The sequence below is a fragment of the Rousettus aegyptiacus genome, unplaced genomic scaffold (genome assembly GCF_014176215.1).
Source record: "Rousettus aegyptiacus isolate mRouAeg1 unplaced genomic scaffold, mRouAeg1.p scaffold_m13_p_8, whole genome shotgun sequence".
Lineage (NCBI taxonomy): Eukaryota > Metazoa > Chordata > Mammalia > Chiroptera > Pteropodidae > Rousettus > Rousettus aegyptiacus.
In genome coordinates this window covers 27,760,555-27,779,644 of record NW_023416311.1, presented here as the reverse complement: position 1 = coordinate 27,779,644, position 19,090 = coordinate 27,760,555, and the positions used below count along the sequence as shown (strand labels likewise).

At 44.6% G+C, this 19,090-nt stretch overlaps 1 protein-coding gene across 7 annotated transcripts in view; it reads right to left on the bottom strand.

The window, feature by feature from the left end:
• DTX2 (deltex E3 ubiquitin ligase 2) overlaps window positions 1–9,822 on the bottom strand; it is a 34,214-nt gene extending 24,392 nt beyond the window's left edge. For 2 of the 7 annotated variants that reach the window (XM_036225753.1, XM_036225751.1), the window contains exon 1: window positions 397–608. Coding sequence is in view for 2 of the 7 variants with exons in the window: in XM_016146537.2 (XP_016002023.2) it covers window positions 8,322–8,486; window positions 9,648–9,807 (325 nt within the window). In the remaining 5 variants the exon portion in view is untranslated. Of the gene's footprint in view, window positions 1–396; window positions 609–8,321; window positions 8,487–9,452; window positions 9,530–9,647 lie in introns of those variants that run through there. The other 5 variants (XM_016146537.2, XM_036225748.1, XM_036225750.1 and 2 more) reach the window with 5 other exon arrangements.
• Window positions 9,823–19,090: the final 9,268 nt, after the last annotated feature.

The window sequence follows — 19,090 nt, the reverse complement described above, 5'->3', positions numbered from 1 at the left end:
ACTCATTGTATCATCCTGATAAAAGTAACTAAACTCTCTACGCCTGCTTTCTTTCATTTGGAACTGGAGATACCAATACCTATTCTAAGTGCTTTTGATGGGCATTAAAGCATAGATGTGTCTAGAGCACCCAGCAAAGCACGAGACGCACAGCAGCTATCAACAAATCTTGGCCTCCCTCCCTTTCCCTGTGTCTCTCAACCCCAGTACCTCCCCACCCTTCAGGTCTGGGTGAGGAGTAGCAGCTTAAGGCAGCACTGAGCCACACAGCATGGGAATGTAGGCGATGAGTCAGGCCTGCAATAACTGAACATACCTGTGGGTGCCGGGGCCACTGAGCTGCCGACTGCTGCAATAAAAGCACACATCTCACCCTGGAGTTAGACCTGGCATTACCTGTGGACGGCTGGCTGGCTTATTAGTTCAGCGCCTGCAATTAGGAGTCTCTGGAACCATATCCAGGTACAAATCACAGGACTGGTTTCAAAGCCAGTTACTCCTGAGTCCAGACTTTCCTCCTGGCACCACTCCTGGCAGGCATCACTCATCTCTCAGGCAGCAGAGGCCTCCTATATATCACCACATGTAGTATGTCCCAGCATGTTCACACATCCCCTGATGAACCAACTTGCAGAACGTTTCCAAAGCAGCCTGAGAAATACAGTTGAGAACTTCAGCTAAAGGTTTTCATGAAAGTGTGCAGCCTCCATAGACCATGGGCCCACCATGGTCCAGGCCCTGTCTGGGTACCAAAGACCCAGAAATGAAGTAGTCATCATACACAGTCCCTCCATGTCCACCCGCTCTCTCCACTCATACCAAGGCCTCCACCTTATGCCCAGCCACATCAAACTCTAACAAGTACCAGACATTCAGAACCATCTCCCATCTCCTAGCCATTAATCCTGCAGGTGTCTAGACTCCCATCCTCTCTCTACGTAAATCCCCACACATGTTCATCTTTCCAGACTCAGCTACAGCAAGACCCTCCTGAGTCCTCACCCAAACCCTCACCAGAAAGTGATGACTCAACCTTCCTGAGCATCTTCACCACACATTCCACTTATCCTTGGTTTTAGTATGTCTTCCCCCTAGAACAGGAACTCCCTGAGGGCAAACAGAGCTGACCCAAAGCTGGGGCTACAGCTCTTCAATGCCCTATATCCCAGAGGGTCTGAAACACCAGAAGACAAAAGAAAGGAAAACCTTCTGCTCCTCCAGGGGCCAGGCATTTGAGGCACTGCCCAGAAATGCCCACTGGCATTCCACTTGAACATAGCAATTACGCGCACATAGCAGGCCTATCAATGCACCCGTTCCCTACAACGACCTCAGCCATGCGGAGGCTGCAGTTCAAAAACCTAATTTGTTTCAGGTCCTAATGATAGGGCTTTTTAGTGTTCTTAATTATGAAAATTATAATTGGTCATGGAAAAAAGCCTCAGTGTGGAAGCAGACTAAACAACTTACAATAACAAAATTCTTAAATATATTTATGGTACACTCTAATAATAAAATTACGAGTCTTGAAAACTGTTTACAAAAGACTTACAGACCTAAGATGATGCTCATGACAATCAAAAATAAAGGATATATAATTGCACACATTATGCTCTAGGGCAAGTGGGTGTGCCATTTACCCAGAACCTACTATGTAGAAGGCACTTTGCTTGGTGCTTTCGTCATCCAGTTCTTTCAACCCTCAACTGCCCTCAAATTATACCCATTTTACAAAAGAGGAAACTGAGGTCAAAAGAAATTAAGAATTTATCCAAGGTCAGGTGGCCAGTCTGTGGCACCATGTTCTTTCTACTTTGTATAATTTTTTAAAAGCCAGAGAAACAACTCTGAAATGTTAATAGGAGTGATGGAATTATAGAACTTTTTCTTTTAAGCTTTCTGCACTTGAAAATGTCCTATGATGGCTATATTACTTTTTATGATAAAAATAATGTTTTTTAAATATCAACAACTTTGGCCACACATATATACACACAAGATTCTGCTTTCCTTTGCATTCTCTCATTGATTTAGCTGCAAATCAGTCCACAGCACTGTGGCTCTGAGGCAAAGCAATGCTACCACCCTACCTGAGAGACATTTTCATACAAAAGAGTTGTATGTGTTCAAGAGTGTTTCTATTCCCAAAGGATTTAGAAAAGCTTTAGAACAAGATCTGAGCTGGCATAAGAATCTAAGTGAAAATCATCCCGGCCTTATTGTGAGCCTTTGGGTGGACAGATCTCACTACAGTTTTGTCATACGGAAAGAAGGCACCAGGTGTGGTTTTTAAACCGGTATTCAGAGTAAGTGACTGTCAACCTGCTAACACGTGGGGAAGGACCCATTTCATTCCTCCAATGCCCACTGAAATACCTAACAGCTTGGCCCAAATTTGAGCTTGGCAGTTCACTGTTCTTCCAGTATCTGCCTTGACTGTTATCCTGAGTGAAGACGACCTGTCAGGCCCCTCCCATCAGCTCACACTCTGTGCTCCAATCAGTCTCCTATGTGCTCAGTGACTTTGAGACAGTCACCTCCCCTTCTCCAGGCTCTACTACAGTTAGGTGCATTTTCCAGCCTTTTATAAGCAGAACCCTTTTCCAAATGTGATTGTATACTGCCCATGGATATGTAAAACACAAAAATGTGGGGTTCTCTTTTTGATACAGAGATGGCCTCTGTTCCTACTTTCTGAGGCCTAGAAAACTCTTTTGCAGAAGAGCTCTAAGGAGCATGGACTGGAAACCAGTGAAACCAAGTGACTTCAACTCTATTTTCTAAGCTGCCTCACTTCCAGCCCCTTTCCAAGCAGCATGGCCTGAAACTCCACGCCTCACCAACTGACATGGTGAGCATGACCTGTAACTAGAGCACAACCTTCAAAGACTCCTTATAGGACAGCTCGCCACCCAGGCACTGTCAGGAAGTCTTCCCACAGACCAGAGGAGGTCAATTCCTACACATAAAGCATGTTCTATTTTACTAGAAATGTTGCTTTTAATACAAATTAAAGACAATGGAATATTATTTTTTGTGTATCAAAGTAGTAAAAATAACTTAATTTCAATATTCAGTGCTGGCAACAGTACACTGAGACTTCATACTGCTGGGAAGGATAAAACTTTTCCAGAAAACAGTTGGGTAATATGTATCAAGAGATTTAAAAATGTTTACTTGCTTTGATCTGATAATTAAGAATCTAGCTAAGGAGATTATAGAAAAACTTCAATATAAAGATGTTTGCCGTAGTATTATTTTAATTAGGTAAAAGAGGAGCATAAAGAAAACGCAACAGAAATGGGCCAAAGTGTTAACAATGGCTGCCTTTGACCAGCCAAACTGCAGAAGACCTCATCTGACCTTATATATTTGAGCTTTTCACATTTTCTAAAGTGAGAAAGTATAACTTCTGTTATCAGAAACAAATCTCTTTAAAATGCCCCACACTTCTAAAAGATTATAAATATAAGCCACGCCACCACACTACCACACCACCCCATTACCTACCATCATTACTTTTAAATGGCTGCTACTGTCCCAGTGGGATTTCAATAATAACAGGCTTGGTCAAAGTACCATGGAACCTCCTTGCCAAGAGACATCTCCCCATCCCTGAATTCCAAGAAAATGCTTAAAACAGATCATTTAGGTGCATAAACTATTATAATAAGCACTTCAAGATGGACCTTTTGTCTTGAATATAGGTGGCTCAATCCAGTGCCACCCAGAACTTACTAGGTTTCTGAGACACAAGAAAACTAACACATGATTTGTTCCTTGCACAATGGGCTGCTGGAAGGGATGTGACAGCACTGCTTCAGGTTGATGCCTGCCTTGAGCCCTCCAGGGACAGGTCAGAGCAGAACCTTCCAAACAGGGCTCAGAAAGCCACAAGGTGGCCAGGTGGCAGCCCCCAGCAACCTATGATTTCCTTCTGGGCAACCTCCTCTACCAGCACCAAGAACCTGCTGCTCCTCTGCCAAGAGCAGCTTGATCATCTGCAGAAATAACAGCAACAGCTGCCAACCAAGAGCTTAGTATGCACCAGGCACTGTGCTTATTACCTTATGATCATTCTCTTTAATCTTCACAATCCTGGGGGGCAGGTATTATCTGTTTTATAAATACAAAAAGTGAGGCAAAAGAAGATAAGCCACTTGCCCAAGAATACACAGGTATAAGTAAATTCAGATCTGTTTTCAAAGTCCACCAAAGACAGAGAGATAACTGATGCTAGACAAATAGGCCAGATGTGTTTTTCTTGGCCTACAAAGTTCCCCATTTTTTTAATTGAGTTGAAGTTTAAAAGTTGGAATGTTCACCATTTTTTAAAAATCCAGATTTACAGCTTCTTAAAAATTAGAAAAGCTGGAAATCTTTGCAGACCTGACCTATATTCATTATTTATCCAGAAACACCAGTCGGTATGCACTCTCCAGGTTACCAGTTACCATGACTCCCCACAGCAGGAGTCAGCAAACTTTTCCTGTAAAGGGCCAGAAACTTACTTGAGGCTTTGCAGAACACAGGGTGTCTATTGCAAACTAAATAATTCTGGCACTGTAATGCAAAAACAGCCACAGACAATGTGTAAACTGGAGTGGTTGTGTTCCAATAAAACTTTATTAACAAAAATAGGAAGTAGGCTTGATTTTGCCCATGGGCCATGACACATCGAGACCTGTCCTATTGCCTCCCCAACATCTACCAGTGTGTTCCCACTGTCCTGTTGCTGAGAAATACTTCTCTATCAAAAAGTAGGAGAGTGCTTATGTCTCCGGCTAGCCTCCTCAAGGACATTTCCCAGCCCTTGACACACGTCAGTCTTTGCTCAACACCTGATGATGAAATATACCAGCCAACAGCACAGCAGGCAGCATGTTGTCAAGGCTACCCCAGAAACCTTGACTACTTTCCAGAACCACACCAGATGTCAACACCTTTCCCTACATCAGGAAATCAGGTCCTGGCCTCCCTGTCTCTACTTCCCCTGGACCCTCTTATCTGTTCCCAAGGCTTCAATAATCCCATGCATGCAGATCACTCAAATGTGTCTTCAGATGTTCTGCCTGAGCCCCTCAGGCGCTCTGCTCTAGCCATCAGGAACTCAGGGGAGGACTCAGAACAGGCCAGGCTGTTTCATGCCCCTCAGCGCCCACTGAGAGTGACCACCCCACCTGTCCACTTAATTTCCAGCCGGAGACGCCCTACATTGTGAAATCATTCCTATATCTGCTCCTGCCCCACAGGAAGAAATGGCTACGTAATCAATGTTCACGTAACATCTGAGTGCAATTACCTACCTGTCCACTCCACTATAGCATAAGCTCCTTCAAGCCAAGGATACAGTCAAGATTTTTTAAAACAAGCCAAAGAACACTTACTATAAATGAAAAAATACATTTAACTATATTAAAATTAAAAATGGCCTTTCAACAAAACAAAAGATGCCTTAAAGAAAAGTAGGAAGTTACAAGCTAGAAGAAAATATTTGCAATATGCATAAAGGATTAAAATCAAGAATATATAAAGAGCTCCTACAAATCAATAGTAACAATGACATAGCACCAAAAATCCCACAGAAAAATTAGCAAAAGATATGAACAAGTATTTTACAGGAAACACGTATGTCAATAAACTTATGAAGAGATGTTCAACATCAGAGCTCACAGACACAGAAATCAAGATCCCAAAGATCCCATTTTATACCCATTCAATTGGCAAAATAAAAAGTGTCTGCATACACCAAGTGTTGGCAAAAATGTGGAGCAACTAGAAGCCCCATGCCCTGCTGCCGATGAGATGTAAATTGGTACAAACACTACAGGAAACAGTCTGGCAATATCTACAAAAATTGAACACATATTTACCTGGTGACCCAGCAAAATGTCACCCTTAAATTGACACCCAAGAAAACCTCTTGCACATGTATGTACAACAGGAGATGTGTATGCAAATGCTCAGAGAAGCACATTTGCAACAACTAAAACCTAGGAACAACCAAGTGCCCATCAATGGAAGAATGGATGCATAAACTGTGTTGTGTTCACACCATGGAATTAGTAAAAACAAATGAACTAGATGACATGTAATAATATGAATAAATATTAGCAAAATATTTTTTATTTTCCGTAGAAATACACAGATAAAACAAAACTATATAAAAATGAAAGCGAGAGGATAATGGTTATCTCCATATGGAAACAGGAAGAAAGAGCATGATTAGATGTATACGTTTGTTTCGAGCTTCAAGCTTTTGTTTTGGGTGGCTGGAATATAGAAGCTTACTACATTCTTTAAAAATAATGGTACAAACAACACGATCAAGTGGGATTTATTCCTGGAATGCAAGGTTGGTTCAATATGTGCAAATCAATGGATATAATATACCACATTAAAAAAATGAAGAAAAATCGTATCATGTCAATAGAAGTAGAAAAATTATTTGACAAAATCTAGCATTCATTTATGATGAAAAAAATAACTTAGGAAAGAAATGTAAGCAAATCATGCATGAACAGTGATGAGTGTATATTAATCTAGTTCTCTGCTTACCTGAGGTAAAAACTAATACAAACACACAAGGGACTGTTTATCTTTGTATCTGAAGTATAAAGTAAAAGCCCGCATTTCTGTAGGCATGTGTGGAATGAATGAGACTTTTCTCACTAGCCCATGGCCTCCCTGTTGGCACCTTATCTACCTTCAACATGTCTGAAACCCAACTCACCTTCCTTCCTAATTCTCTTTTCCCTCCTGGATTCCCTGGCTCCACTCTGCCCCAGGCACTTATGATAAAAATCTGGAGTCTTGCTCCTCCTCAAACTCATCTCTAACTGTCCCACAGCTGCCATGGCTTGTTCTCTCCTCCCTCCTTAGCCTCCACTGCCAGCAACTGGTTAGGCCCTTTATGCCTCTCAGCTTGATAAGTATTCTCTCCCAACCAGCTTCCCCAACTCTTGTCTCTCCCAGTCCACCTCAGAGACAGGTGCATGACTGAGCTTTCTGAAGTATACCTCTGATTCTGTCTCTTCCACACCTTCTCTGGATTTCTGAAATAAAGTTCAAGTTCTTTGGGTTGATATTGAAAGCTCATCACAATCTGGTTCCTCCCTATCAACAGTATTTGCAGTGCACTTCCCTTCCATAATCTCCTTCATCTACACCTCCCTCTCCTTAACCCCTCCCAAAGTGTTTAAGTGATGATCTGCTACCTCCATATACATCCAGTTTCTCCACCTTGGCCCTACACAGAATCCCATTCACTTGGCCACCCACTCTCACCTGACTATTTTCAAGGCCCCATTTAAACAGCACCTCCATGGTGCCCCGATGTGCCCAACTGAAAGAAAACCCTTTTATCAACTTCCACAGCATTCTGTCCTTTACAGTTAATTCTCTATGTCCATCAACAAGACTATGAGCAAGCAGAGAGCAAAATCTCATGTCTACCTCCCCTCTACCAGAAGCTGGCATGGTGTAAGAAAAGTCACAAAGAGAATAATCTAATCTAATCCACTGCACTTTCCAGCCAGTGTGCTCACTGAAAATGCCCCTCATGGAATTTTTCTAAAATTCTTTTGCTCCCCAGAGCCTTGGAATGGCCCACAAAAGCCTCCACACTCAGCCCTCTGCCCACCTTTCCAGCATCCTCTACCCCACACCCATCCCTTGTTGCTCCAGCCACACTGAGATACTTAACAGTGGCCCAGACATACCAGGTAGCTTCAAATTTTGCATATGCCGACTCCTCTGCCAGGTTACTGCACCTACTTCTAAGCCCTACTCCTTCTTCACAACTCACCTTGGATATCACCTTCCAACCTCCCCTCCTACCTCTTCTTGGATGAGCAGTGGCTCTGCCCTGTGACTTCCCTTCCTTAACATGTTTCATACTGACAACACCTTATATCTACAGTTTGTCTTTTCCACCAAAAAACACAAGTCCCAGAAGACAGAACTCTTATTGTTCCTCACTGTACCCCCAGTGTTAAGCATCGGGTTTGACACAAAGGAGGCACCCAGTAAAGATTCATGTCACAAAAGAAATAAAAATTTCCAATTCAAATGCAGAAATCGCGATTTGTGTCCTTCATCTCATAAAGTATGTCTTAGAGCACAAGCAAACCCTCTAAACTGGTTAAACAAGAGAAGCCACTGGCACGAAGCCATGTGAATTTGAGAGTTGGCAATCAACAGTCTACTCCTAGGGCTCACTCTCATCCTGCAGACCTCAAATTCTACCCTTCCCAGTCCCCACCTTTTCTACTGAAAAGCATATTGAGAAGATAGCAATGTAAAGTCCCCATGGCTCTCACCTTTTCTCTCTGGAGAGCTGGCACAAACTGTCTTTTCTTGATGGAGATACCAGATCCTTAAGAGGAATGACTTGTTCGAGTTCCCATCTTGATATAAAACGCAAACAACAAAAACCAGGCAAATCTGAAAGGCTTGCTGACTCAGCAACACAAATTCCAAGGCACCTTTGCCAACAAGGAAAGAAATTATCAGGTTTTACATTGAGAAACAGCAGTTAGTGAAAATGAATGCACAGATGTCGGGTCCGTGTGCTGTGGCTGGAAACTGGAAACCACCAGATTTATTTTCCAACAGCCTGGGCAGAGCATAAGGTACAGGAGTCTTCTTCTGCTCAATAATCAAGGAGATGGTCAAAAAAAAGTCTGAGCCCTTTCATACTAAAGCCCAAAAGGACTTTATAAGCCAGTTTGCACCACAGGCATCCAGGAACTCAACACACAAGAGAGTAAAAGTTTGGCTAAGGTCACACAGAAATGTTGAACAAGAGGCCAAGTTATAATTATTACCCTGATGGTTTAAATAGGTCCTAATTTTAGCTATCAGAAAGTCCACCTTCCGGAACTATAGAGGAGCTGGGATGGCATGCAGAAATATTTTGAGTTTCTTAGGGTCTAAGCGTCAGTGAACAGACACACTAGCTCCACTGCTACTGTCACACTTAGGGAAGTGGAACCAGTGCGGAAGATCTAGCTAGCTGAGAAAGGCGAGATGAAAGGGCAACTCCAAAAAAAGTCTCCTAAGCCCTCTTCGGCATATGTTATACACCCCGCAAAAGTAACCCCGGGTCTCTGGAAACAGAAGTTTTCTGGAAGGCAGACCCGACTTCGGACAGGGAAGCAGAATCAGGAGGCAAAGTCCTCCAAAGTACAGCTCCTGCTCTAGTGAATCGTTCACTGAGAGGTAGACGCCAGCAGAACCCACACACTAACCAGGCAGCCCAGTGGCAATATCACTATGGCCTCCTCCAGGTCCTGTGGGAAGGGGTCCACTCCTCCTGACCGACCTAAACTCCTAGAATCTGCGCCCCTCCCCCTGCTAGCCCTTCGGCTTCCACCCTGGCTTTCCCCCTCTCACCCAGCACCCAGTTCTGTCTTAAGCTCCCAGCGCCTCCCAATCCCCCCAACTCTCACCTCCAGAACCTCCAGTCTCGAGACCAGTCTTCCCAATCCCTCCCTGACCTCACCCTGGGACTCTTCTCCGCCCGGGCCCAGCCCTCCCTCACTCCCACGCCCGCCCCCTTCCGGTCCCAGCTCAGCTTGGTCTACCCCGCGCCCTGGGGACCCTATCCCTGGCGACCGGCAGACAGCCTGCCTGTCCCCTCTCACCGAGGCAGAGGAAGGCGAGGTGGCAGGCTGAGGGCAACGCCGTGCTCCGGCTGCACCTCCAGCTCGGCCTGGGTACGACTCCGGCTGCGGTTCTGACTCTGAGGAGGAGACAGCCGGAGTGAAACTCCGCGTCGCAGCTTCCTTGCTCTCCAGTGCGCATGCCCAGGACTCGGGGCCTTCTGGGAAATGTAGTTCGGGCGGGGGCGGGGCCGAACCCGTTGCGCACCTGTTCAGGTGCATCTAGTCTTCCTCCTTAACTTGTTCACTTACTGACTTACTCCTTCATTAACTTACTGATTGACTTTACATAGTTTTTACCGGTACATACATGGTTCCACGCCTTGTCCTGGGTACTGGAAATTAACAGGTCAATCGGAAACTTGGTTTCTTTCTTGGAAGAACTTCGTATCTAGCTGGGGATACAGACACTTAAACACACAATTACAATATAGTAGAGTAAATGTTGTGCTAAAGGAATGGGAGCATAGAAGGGTGCACCTAATTTAGGGGCTGGATCAGGAAGACATCACAGAGGGCAACGCCTGAGTTGGATTTTTCAAGCTCTCATAGGAGTTTGCCAGATGGAATACCGGGAAGCTCATGCAAAGAAAGAGAGATGTGAAAGTGCCTGACGCATTCAGGAAGCAGTAAAATGTTCCTTGTGGTCAGGGCAGAGGGTACATGGATGGGGCAAGAACAGAGAAAATGGGTTAGGGTGTGGCAGGATATGAGTATGGGGAGAAGGATGGGTAAGATTATTATGGACTTTAAATGCTATGCAAGGAATTTAGGCAACTGGAGCCGATGGAAGGATTTAAGGAGGGGAATGACAGAAGCAGCATTGAACTTGAGAAGGATACCGTGTGTAGTAGGTGGAGGATAGATTGAATGGAAAGAGAAAGGAGTGGAGAGACCACTTTGGAGGCTGTTGCTGTAGTCCAGGTCAAAGGTGATGAGGCCTAACCAGGCTGGCGACTAATCTTTTGATATCACAGACCTCCTTTACAAACCTAAAGAAAACCATTCCTAGAAAAATGCTCAAATGTCAATGTTCACACATGTGTACACACATTTTGCATAGTTTCAGGGATACAGAGTCCTTTTAATCTTAGTTAAGTATTTTTACATAATCTAATGTCACTCATACTTTATCAGGGATTTGAGGAAGATTCGAAATGCTGGGGATGGAAGAAGAGACCTCTCCCATCATTCAGTTCAAAATTTTCATTTTATAGAAGAGAAAACTGAGGCCCAGAGAGGGGAAGTAACCTGCCCAAAGTTAGTAGTGAAGGAGAAAGAGCACCTGTAGCAAGCCAAACCTCTGGTACCCCAGTCCAGGACTCTACCACCTGGGAGCTTAGAGGACACAGGCCTTGAGCCTATGGAGGCACCAAAGTCAAGTTTTCCCAATTATTCCCAGAGCCAGACCTCCATCAGGAAATGAAGAGTAGCATTTTACCTGTGATTTATACTAGGTGGCTGCAGTGGCTGCAGCTGAGAATGGGAACATTTCCCTTCCCCTCTCAGTTTTCTCAGCTATAACCATCAACAATATTTCTAAAGCACCTAGTATGTGCCAAGCATTTGACATACATCGCTTCACTGAATTCTCTCAATGAGATGGATGTTATTGTTATCCCCATTTTAAGGATCAGGACATTTGGGGCACTGAGTTTAAGCAATGTATTTAAGGTCACACAATGGCAACCGGCAGAGCTCATCTATAAATTGAGGTAGTGTCTAATTCCAGATTTGAGCACCCCCATATGACTGGCCTCACTGGGGGAGGAGGGTAGGTAACATGGTCTTGATATAGGACAGGACAAATTTCCTTGAGGTGGGGGCGGGCAGGGAGAGACCAAGCTCTGTTTCAAAAAAAGAGGGTTCTTTGGCGGAGAGCATGGAAAGAATTCAACACACATGTCAAAATTAGAGTCAAGAGTAAAGTTTATTAGAAAAGGGGTAACACTCCACAGATGTGGTCTCTTTTCATAGGAGGAGAGTGAGAGGAATGGGTGAGACAGCGAGAGACAGATTAAAGGCACTGAGAGGGATCCTGAGTGTTTGAGGAATTCAGTTTATACATCATTCTTTAGTTCCTGTGAGTTATAGTTTAAAATACTTTGTTAACCCATTTCCTTTAATATGGACATACAGTGAGAAAGGGAAATAACATGTAGCATGAAAAGGTAAGAATATATAGAATGAAAGAACTGCTGGCAGTTCCCAACCTTTAATTCATAGGTTCTCCATGGTTTTAGCCATAGGGAATGACTCTTGGTTCTTGTTTCCCCTTCACAGGTGTGGGGAATGAATGGGCTTTTAGCAATCTCAGCAGAAATCTTTCTTTGTTCTGAAGGTGTCCTCCTGGCCTGGCTGCAGGGCTAATCAGCATGTTGCAGTCTCTGAATGTGGCTTGATTAACATTTTTAATTCTCTTGACTCCTCCTTGCATTAGTCTGAAGCATTAGAAAAGTCATTCAACATTCAAAAGATATTTTCTTAAGTGCTTCTGACGCATAACAGGGGAAATTTCCCCAAGTGGGTGGGAGACAAAGCCCTGCACTGAGAGAAAAGAGGGTCCTTTGGCAGAGAATGTAGAAAGAATTCAACACACACACCAGAGTTAGAGTCAAAAGGAAAGTTTATTAGAAAAGGGGCAACACTCCACAGATTATGGTCTCCTCTCAGACAGAGAGTGAGAGAGCCTAAGAAAAATGAGGACACTGAGAGATGGACTAAAGAATACCGAGAGAAAGACACTGAGAGGGACCTTTTCAGGAATTCAGTTTATATATCATTCTTTAGCTCCTATGAGTTAAGTTTAAAGACTTTGTTTACCTATCTCCTTTGATATGGGCATACACTGAGGAAAGGAAAGGAAAAGATTCTGTGGTGTGAAAAGGTAAGGATATGTAGAGTGAAAGGCCTGCTGGCAGTTCCTAGCCTTTCTTTATTCCATAGGTTCCCCGTGGCTTTAGCCATAGGAAATGAATGATTTTGTGCAGGGGAGCCACTTAAAGACTGTGTTTCCTGTTTCCCCTTCATAGGTGCGGGGGTGGGGGGGGGATAAATTGTACATAATTCCAGCAGAAATATTCCTTTGTTCTGCAGGTGTGCTTGTGGCCTGGCTGTAGTCTCTGAATGTAGCTTGATTTAACATTTTAATTCTTTCCTCCCCCCTACATTACTTCCTTCCTCCTCAGTAAAACACAAGAGTGATAGTTATTGTCCAAAAACTGCACACACACCTAGAGACTCTAACAGATAGAATGGTGGGAGAGTGGTCTGGAAAGCTTCTGGAATCAGATGTGGAGAGGGGAAGACCTCTAATCCAAGAGAGCCAGAGAAGCTGGGGAGCTCTGGGGGAGGCTTGCTGGGACTGCCAAGGTTGGAACTACTGTGGGATCCAGTGGGGAGGCCAGGGTAGAAAAGTTCCACAGAGGCAGGAGGGACACAACCTGGAAGACCGGGTGCATGGGAGTACCCTCATGTGAGGTAGAGAATACTAGAAAAGGGGGGCGGTCAACAAGTTGAGTGTGAGTAAGGGGAGAGGGAAGAACAGCCAGATGTGAGGCTCTGGAGAGATCTAAGCTAGAGATAAGGATTTGGGGATCGCCTACAATGACACTGAGTTCACCTGGAAAGCCCACTTAAGATGAAAAAAAGGTGAGTTCAGGGCTACAGAACACTGGCCTCTGAAGAACAAGTGTCTGTGGAAAGCTGGATTAGGGCACACTGGGTGAGCATGATGACAGAGAACCAAGGGAAGTGTTCCATGAAGGTGGAGCTCAGTGGCAACAGATATTCCTGAGAGGCCCCACAGGCTGGTTCCCTGGGAGAGCAACCTACCTCAGAACTCAGGGCTCCTACCTCCCAATTCTGGGCTCTCTTATTTTTCAATCTGCCAGCTGACTTCAAGAAAGTTTCCAAAATTCCGACCTTGCTACAGGGAAGCCACTGGTGACCACAGAGTGGTTTCCATTGAGAGGTAGGAGCTGGAGCAAATGTGTCTGTGGTCATCGCAAAGGTCAGGAGTACGGACAACTCTTCTAAGAACAATCTTTGTGTTCTATACACTGGGGGGGGGGGCAGGGGTGGAGGGGGCAGCAGAGGATAAACCCACTCATGTGGAATGATGCCACTTACAGAAGAAGGTCACCCATGACTATGTGAGCCTAAAAGAACACTAGCCAACACAGTAACATCCAAGTGGTGGGTTAGCAGGTGATTTTCCCTTTCTTTGTTCTTGTATCATTTGAGTGTGTCCCAATGAATCGTTTCCACTTTCATAACCAGAAAAAAAAAGGCTTTATTAGGGAAAAATAAAGAGTTCTGGTCATGAAAAGCATCAAAACAGGGCAAAAGCAAAAGGGAGAATGGAGGACATAGACTTCTGTTTTTTAGGCAGGGACTAGTGAGTGTGCTGTGTCCTGAGGCTGCAGCAGGATGTCCCTCAGGAAGCTGGAAATGAGGAAAACAGGATTGGCCACCTGCAAACTGAACTTTAAACCAATATACATAGCAAAGGATCAGAAACAACTGCACAGCAGAAGGGGGCTAGTTAAATAACCCCAGAATGCTAGGTAGAAAGACTAAGAAGACTCACAGATCTATTAAGTAAAAAATGTAAAAAAGAGACTTTCAGATCAGAAGACAGAATAGAATGTGCATCTATTTGTCTGTGGGAGTATGTGTGTGTTTTTGTTTTATTTCGTTCTGATTTTTAATGCGCAGAAGCTTATGGGCATAGAAAGTTTCTGGGAGGAAACCTAAGATGCTTCAAGAAGATAGGGGATGAGCTGAGGATTTTTATTTACTCATGCTATTTTTTTTTTTTTTTTAGAAAAATGTGAGAATGCACATACAAGTTAGTGTGTGAGTGCACACACACACAGTAGGGTGGGTTAGGTTTGCTTTGCACAGAGGCCTAAGGGGAATTGGGAGCTGAAACCTTCCTGGGAGGGGCTCTTTGTCCTAAACTGTCTGCCCAGACAGGCAGTCTTTTTCTTTTTTTTAAGTCTCAGAGGCAGGAGCTCGTGCTGCCCTCAGGCCTTCCCAAACAACTGAAAATGAATGACATGGCCCAATAAGGAATGTGGCTGTTGGCCATGGAATGGGGAGTGGTGGTGGCCATAGAAACTCAGATTTTAAAAAGTCCGTAAACTTCACTCCAGGTGTCAGTGTTTAGTGCTTTCGAAGGCTTTAACCCTGGAACCAGGATCACACTGGTGCAAGAGTGGATCAACGCAAACCTGGGAAAAGGTCCGACACTGGGCCCCAGCGCTGAGGGGCCAGAGCACTTTGATGTTTTGCTTGGAAAGGCAGAATTTTGTTGCTTGGTGCCTCAGCTAAGTGGCTTCCCTCGGACACTCTGGAGGGATTGTCTGATTAGAAGCCATAGCTGCTTTGCTCATTATTTCTATTTAATAGCACCTGGCATTGCTGGGCCATGGTGCCCACTTAAGACCCAGGTGTGACCTACACAGCCAACAAAAGTGCAATGGCTTTGTAGCCCCAAGAAGTGAAGCAGTAAGCATCTCCTTACATAAGTCCTGGCCCCATAGAACATGTTTTGAACTGACTCGTCCTTGCTAGTTCCCCTGCTGCAAGTCTGAAATAACTGATGTATCCTCAATGAATTCATCTGAGTTTGTTTTAACACTAAACAATCACATTTGACCTATACCCTCCAGATATTGTTCTAGTGGTAAATTAGTATGCTGATACCCTAGTTTGGGATCTAGAGTTGCTCAAAAGAAAGGATCAGGTATAGTGTGTGGACACGCCAGGCTTCTTATCCTAAAGGCTGAGATTGTAGACGGCCATGCCACCCTGAACGAGCCTGATCTAGGAAGCTAAGCAGGGTCGGGCCTGGTTAGTACTTGGATGGGAGATCACCTAGAAAGATAGGTGCTGTAGGCGTAAAAAAATAAAAAATAAGGATTGTAATCTGACAATGTCTTTGCAATCTGTAAGGTCAACCAAAGGTTGCCTCCCTAAAAGAAAAAAAAAGGCTGGAGGCAAGAGGCCCCTAGGAGACAGTTATTTTTCTGGTGGTATTCAACCTCCCTTGAAAACTTGCATTAGCCCTTAGGAGCTGCTTAGAATCCATTGCTAAAAATACCTGATAACTCTTAACACCTGTCAGGAAAAATTATGAGAGACTTTGAAATGGGCAAGATTACTGGGTGTTCTTCAGCATCCATTCTGATTATCTGATTCCATAAGAGTCTGCCTTTACTTGCTTTGGAAAACCAATAGTAATGCAAATAGTTGCAAATGACTTGTCCTTAGAAATGCAATCAATTTTTGCCCTGTGGAAGAAGCCATTTTTGCATCTATCAGCAAATTCATTTCCGCTTTCCTAATTACCTTTATATAAATCTGTTCTTTGCATTATTCTTTGAACCAGTGTTTTACATCTTAGTTTCCCTCAATGAATGAGTTAAAACAAGATCTTTGACACATTTTTGTTTTGTATTTTGTATGATCATGATTTTAATTCCCCACCCCCATAGGCCTTTAACATACCTCATCTCCCTTTTTCCCCTGGCTACCAGGAAGCATCACAAAGGCAAAGTTTTAAACCCACAAACAAAGTGTTGATTTACTGGGAGCTTCACAGGTTATAACAGGTAGCTAGCTGCCTCAAACACCAGGGAAAGAAAGTGGCTATAAATAACAGAAATCAAGACAATTCTTAGCCCTCTACAGTGACCTTTACCAGTCAAGTTCAAGCTGAGGTTGGAAGGCAGGGGCCTCTGACATTATGCTAGAGGCTACCTCTTGGGCCTTCCCTGAGGTAGCCTCTTCCAGTTTCACCCTGGGCTGAGGCCCATCTCGAACTGGCTGGGGATGATTTTCAGGGTCACTTCCTAATCACACTTCCTTCCCACACCAGACACAACCACTACCTCTTTCTGAAGACAGAAGTTGAATGAGATGAGTTCCCAGGGGGTTGCAACACCCAGGAACATTAGGGAAAATACGATCCCCTAGGGTATCCTGGGAGTAGTCTTTTGCTCAAAGAACAGCTTGAACTGAACACATGTTAGACACCAAGTATCACATTAATCCTCACTGCTAACCCCGAAGTTGAGAACTTCCTCATCTGAAACAGGGTGCTGCTAAGTAGGAGGAAATAGGCTGTCAGGGGTACAACTGGATGGTTGTGAGACAGGCCATTTGGCCCGAAGAGTTCTGCTGTATGAACCAGGATCCTACTATGTGTTCTACTTACCCCCTCTAGACATTCCCATTATTCCCATTCTACAGATGAAGTGACCTACCAAGCCAGCAGTGTCAGAGAGCTAGGCTGGATTTCTATCAGTCTTCAGTTGATCTTCCTGAAAGGGATAATCCATACATGGCACTCAGCCCTTTAGTGGATCCTTTCCACCTTATCGGCCTATAAGGCCTCCCTCTCCATTCCCTCATCCTTACTGGATGTCTAGGTACTTCACTTATCCAGGGCACAGGTTCTCCCCATTCTCTTCTCCTGTCTCATCGGATATGGGAAACGTAAAGAAATCTAAGATGGCTACCCTGTCCCGGAGGAATCCAACCTCCTCTCCCTGGAAACCTCCCTCCCCCCGCCACCCCCCACAGGAAACAAAAGACCTCCAAGTATGCTGAAGTAATCAATGTATAAATCTACCTGCCTGCCTTTGTTAGGGGCTCAGACTCTGGAGAGTGACTCCTCTGAGCCCGCTGGCGTAAATAAACCTTTAATTCTTAGTTTGCTGAGTGCTGCTTGGTTCTTCCGGGTACATGGGCCAAAATCCACAACACATCCACCATCCGCATTTTGCCCAGCTAGGACCTGCTAGTTGAGGATTTGCTCCAGGATCACTGACTCTAGGAAGCCTGCCCCCCACCTTCCTAGACTTTTAATCCTTTAAACAGCACACCACGATGTGCCTGGGGGGCATGATTTTCTTGATGCAAATCCCATGACCCAGGGCACTTCGATAAACCTGAATCTCCTATAGATTTTGTTAAAATACAGATTCTTAGGTCTGAGATGGGGCCTGAAACTTTGCCCTTCTCAGGTGATGCCAGTGGTGTTCATAGACCACATTTATAATGTAGGGACAAGGCATGAGAACTAAGTGTTAAATCAAGCTATGTGTAAGAGACTACAACGTGCTGATCAACCCTACTGGCCAGACTGAGGAAACCTACAAAACAATAGAAGATTCCTGCTGGGATTACTAACAAACCATTTACTCATACCATAAGAGAAAACAGTCCAGGTCTTACCCTACATTCATTCCCTACAGCCCAAAACCATGGGGGAGCTTATAGATCAAAGGCTGGGGATTTCCAGCAGGATTTCTTGCTACTACTCATTCTTGTCACACTACAAACCCTTACTTTCACACTATATACCCATACTATCAAAGGAAGTAAACAAAGTTTTTAAACTAATTCATAGAAACTAAGGATGATATATAAGCTAAGTTCCCTAAACACTTGGGGTCCCTCTCAGCTCTCACTCTGAGAGGAGACCAAACGGTCTATGCAGAGTTATCCTTTCTCTACCTTTCTTTTTATCTCTAACTGGCATGTCTTTGAATTCTTTCCTGTGCTCTGTCAAGAATCCTATCTCTTGGTGCAGGACTTGAATCTATTCAAGGTGTTATGAGTGGACAATTTCCCAGTAAGCCAGTATTAAATATTTACTTCTGATTCTGTTAACCAGGGCGTGGTAATCTGATCAAGGACATGCTAACGGCCAACTGTTAACCAGGGTGTGGTGATCTGCTCAGGGATGTGCTGGTGGCTATATAAACTGCCTCTTCTGGGAGCTCGGGGATGATCTCTTCTAACCCTGCGTGGTGGAGAGTCAGTCGCCAGCCAGCTCATAAAGGCTCACAGTTCATCTCGATTGGCTCCATGGGTCTTGGATTTGACCTCACAACAAAGGAGGTGATTTTCCCTGTCCTGCATCACTTGGAAGGGCAAGGACCTAGGTCAAGGGCCTTCTGTACTTCTCAGACCTAGAATCACAAAACCCTACTCTGAATGTACCTTAGACATCTGCGTCTATGCCTGTGTCAACATATGAGCCCCTAACCTCAGCCAGACACGAGGCCACAGAGGCAGAGCCATAAGATGCAGCATTTAAGTGCCTATTGACTCCAACCAGTTTATGCCCAGCAGGTACCACCTGTTTTACCCCCAAGGATCCAAGCACTCACAGCAGGTAACTGGCAAACCTGAGATTCTATAGTGAAGGTGACCTTTACCCAGTGAGAAAGAATGAGTCAGCCCATTCTGAGGGGCTTTATAGCCCTCAGCAGAGGAAGCATGACCTGCTTGCTCCTTGGGGAAGGGGCCACAAGCTCCCTGGGCACTATTCCCTTGCTGGGGACTCCCAGGGGCTGTGGCCAGCTCCTGGGGGAGGCAGGCAGCCTATGAGGGGAGAGTGGCATGAA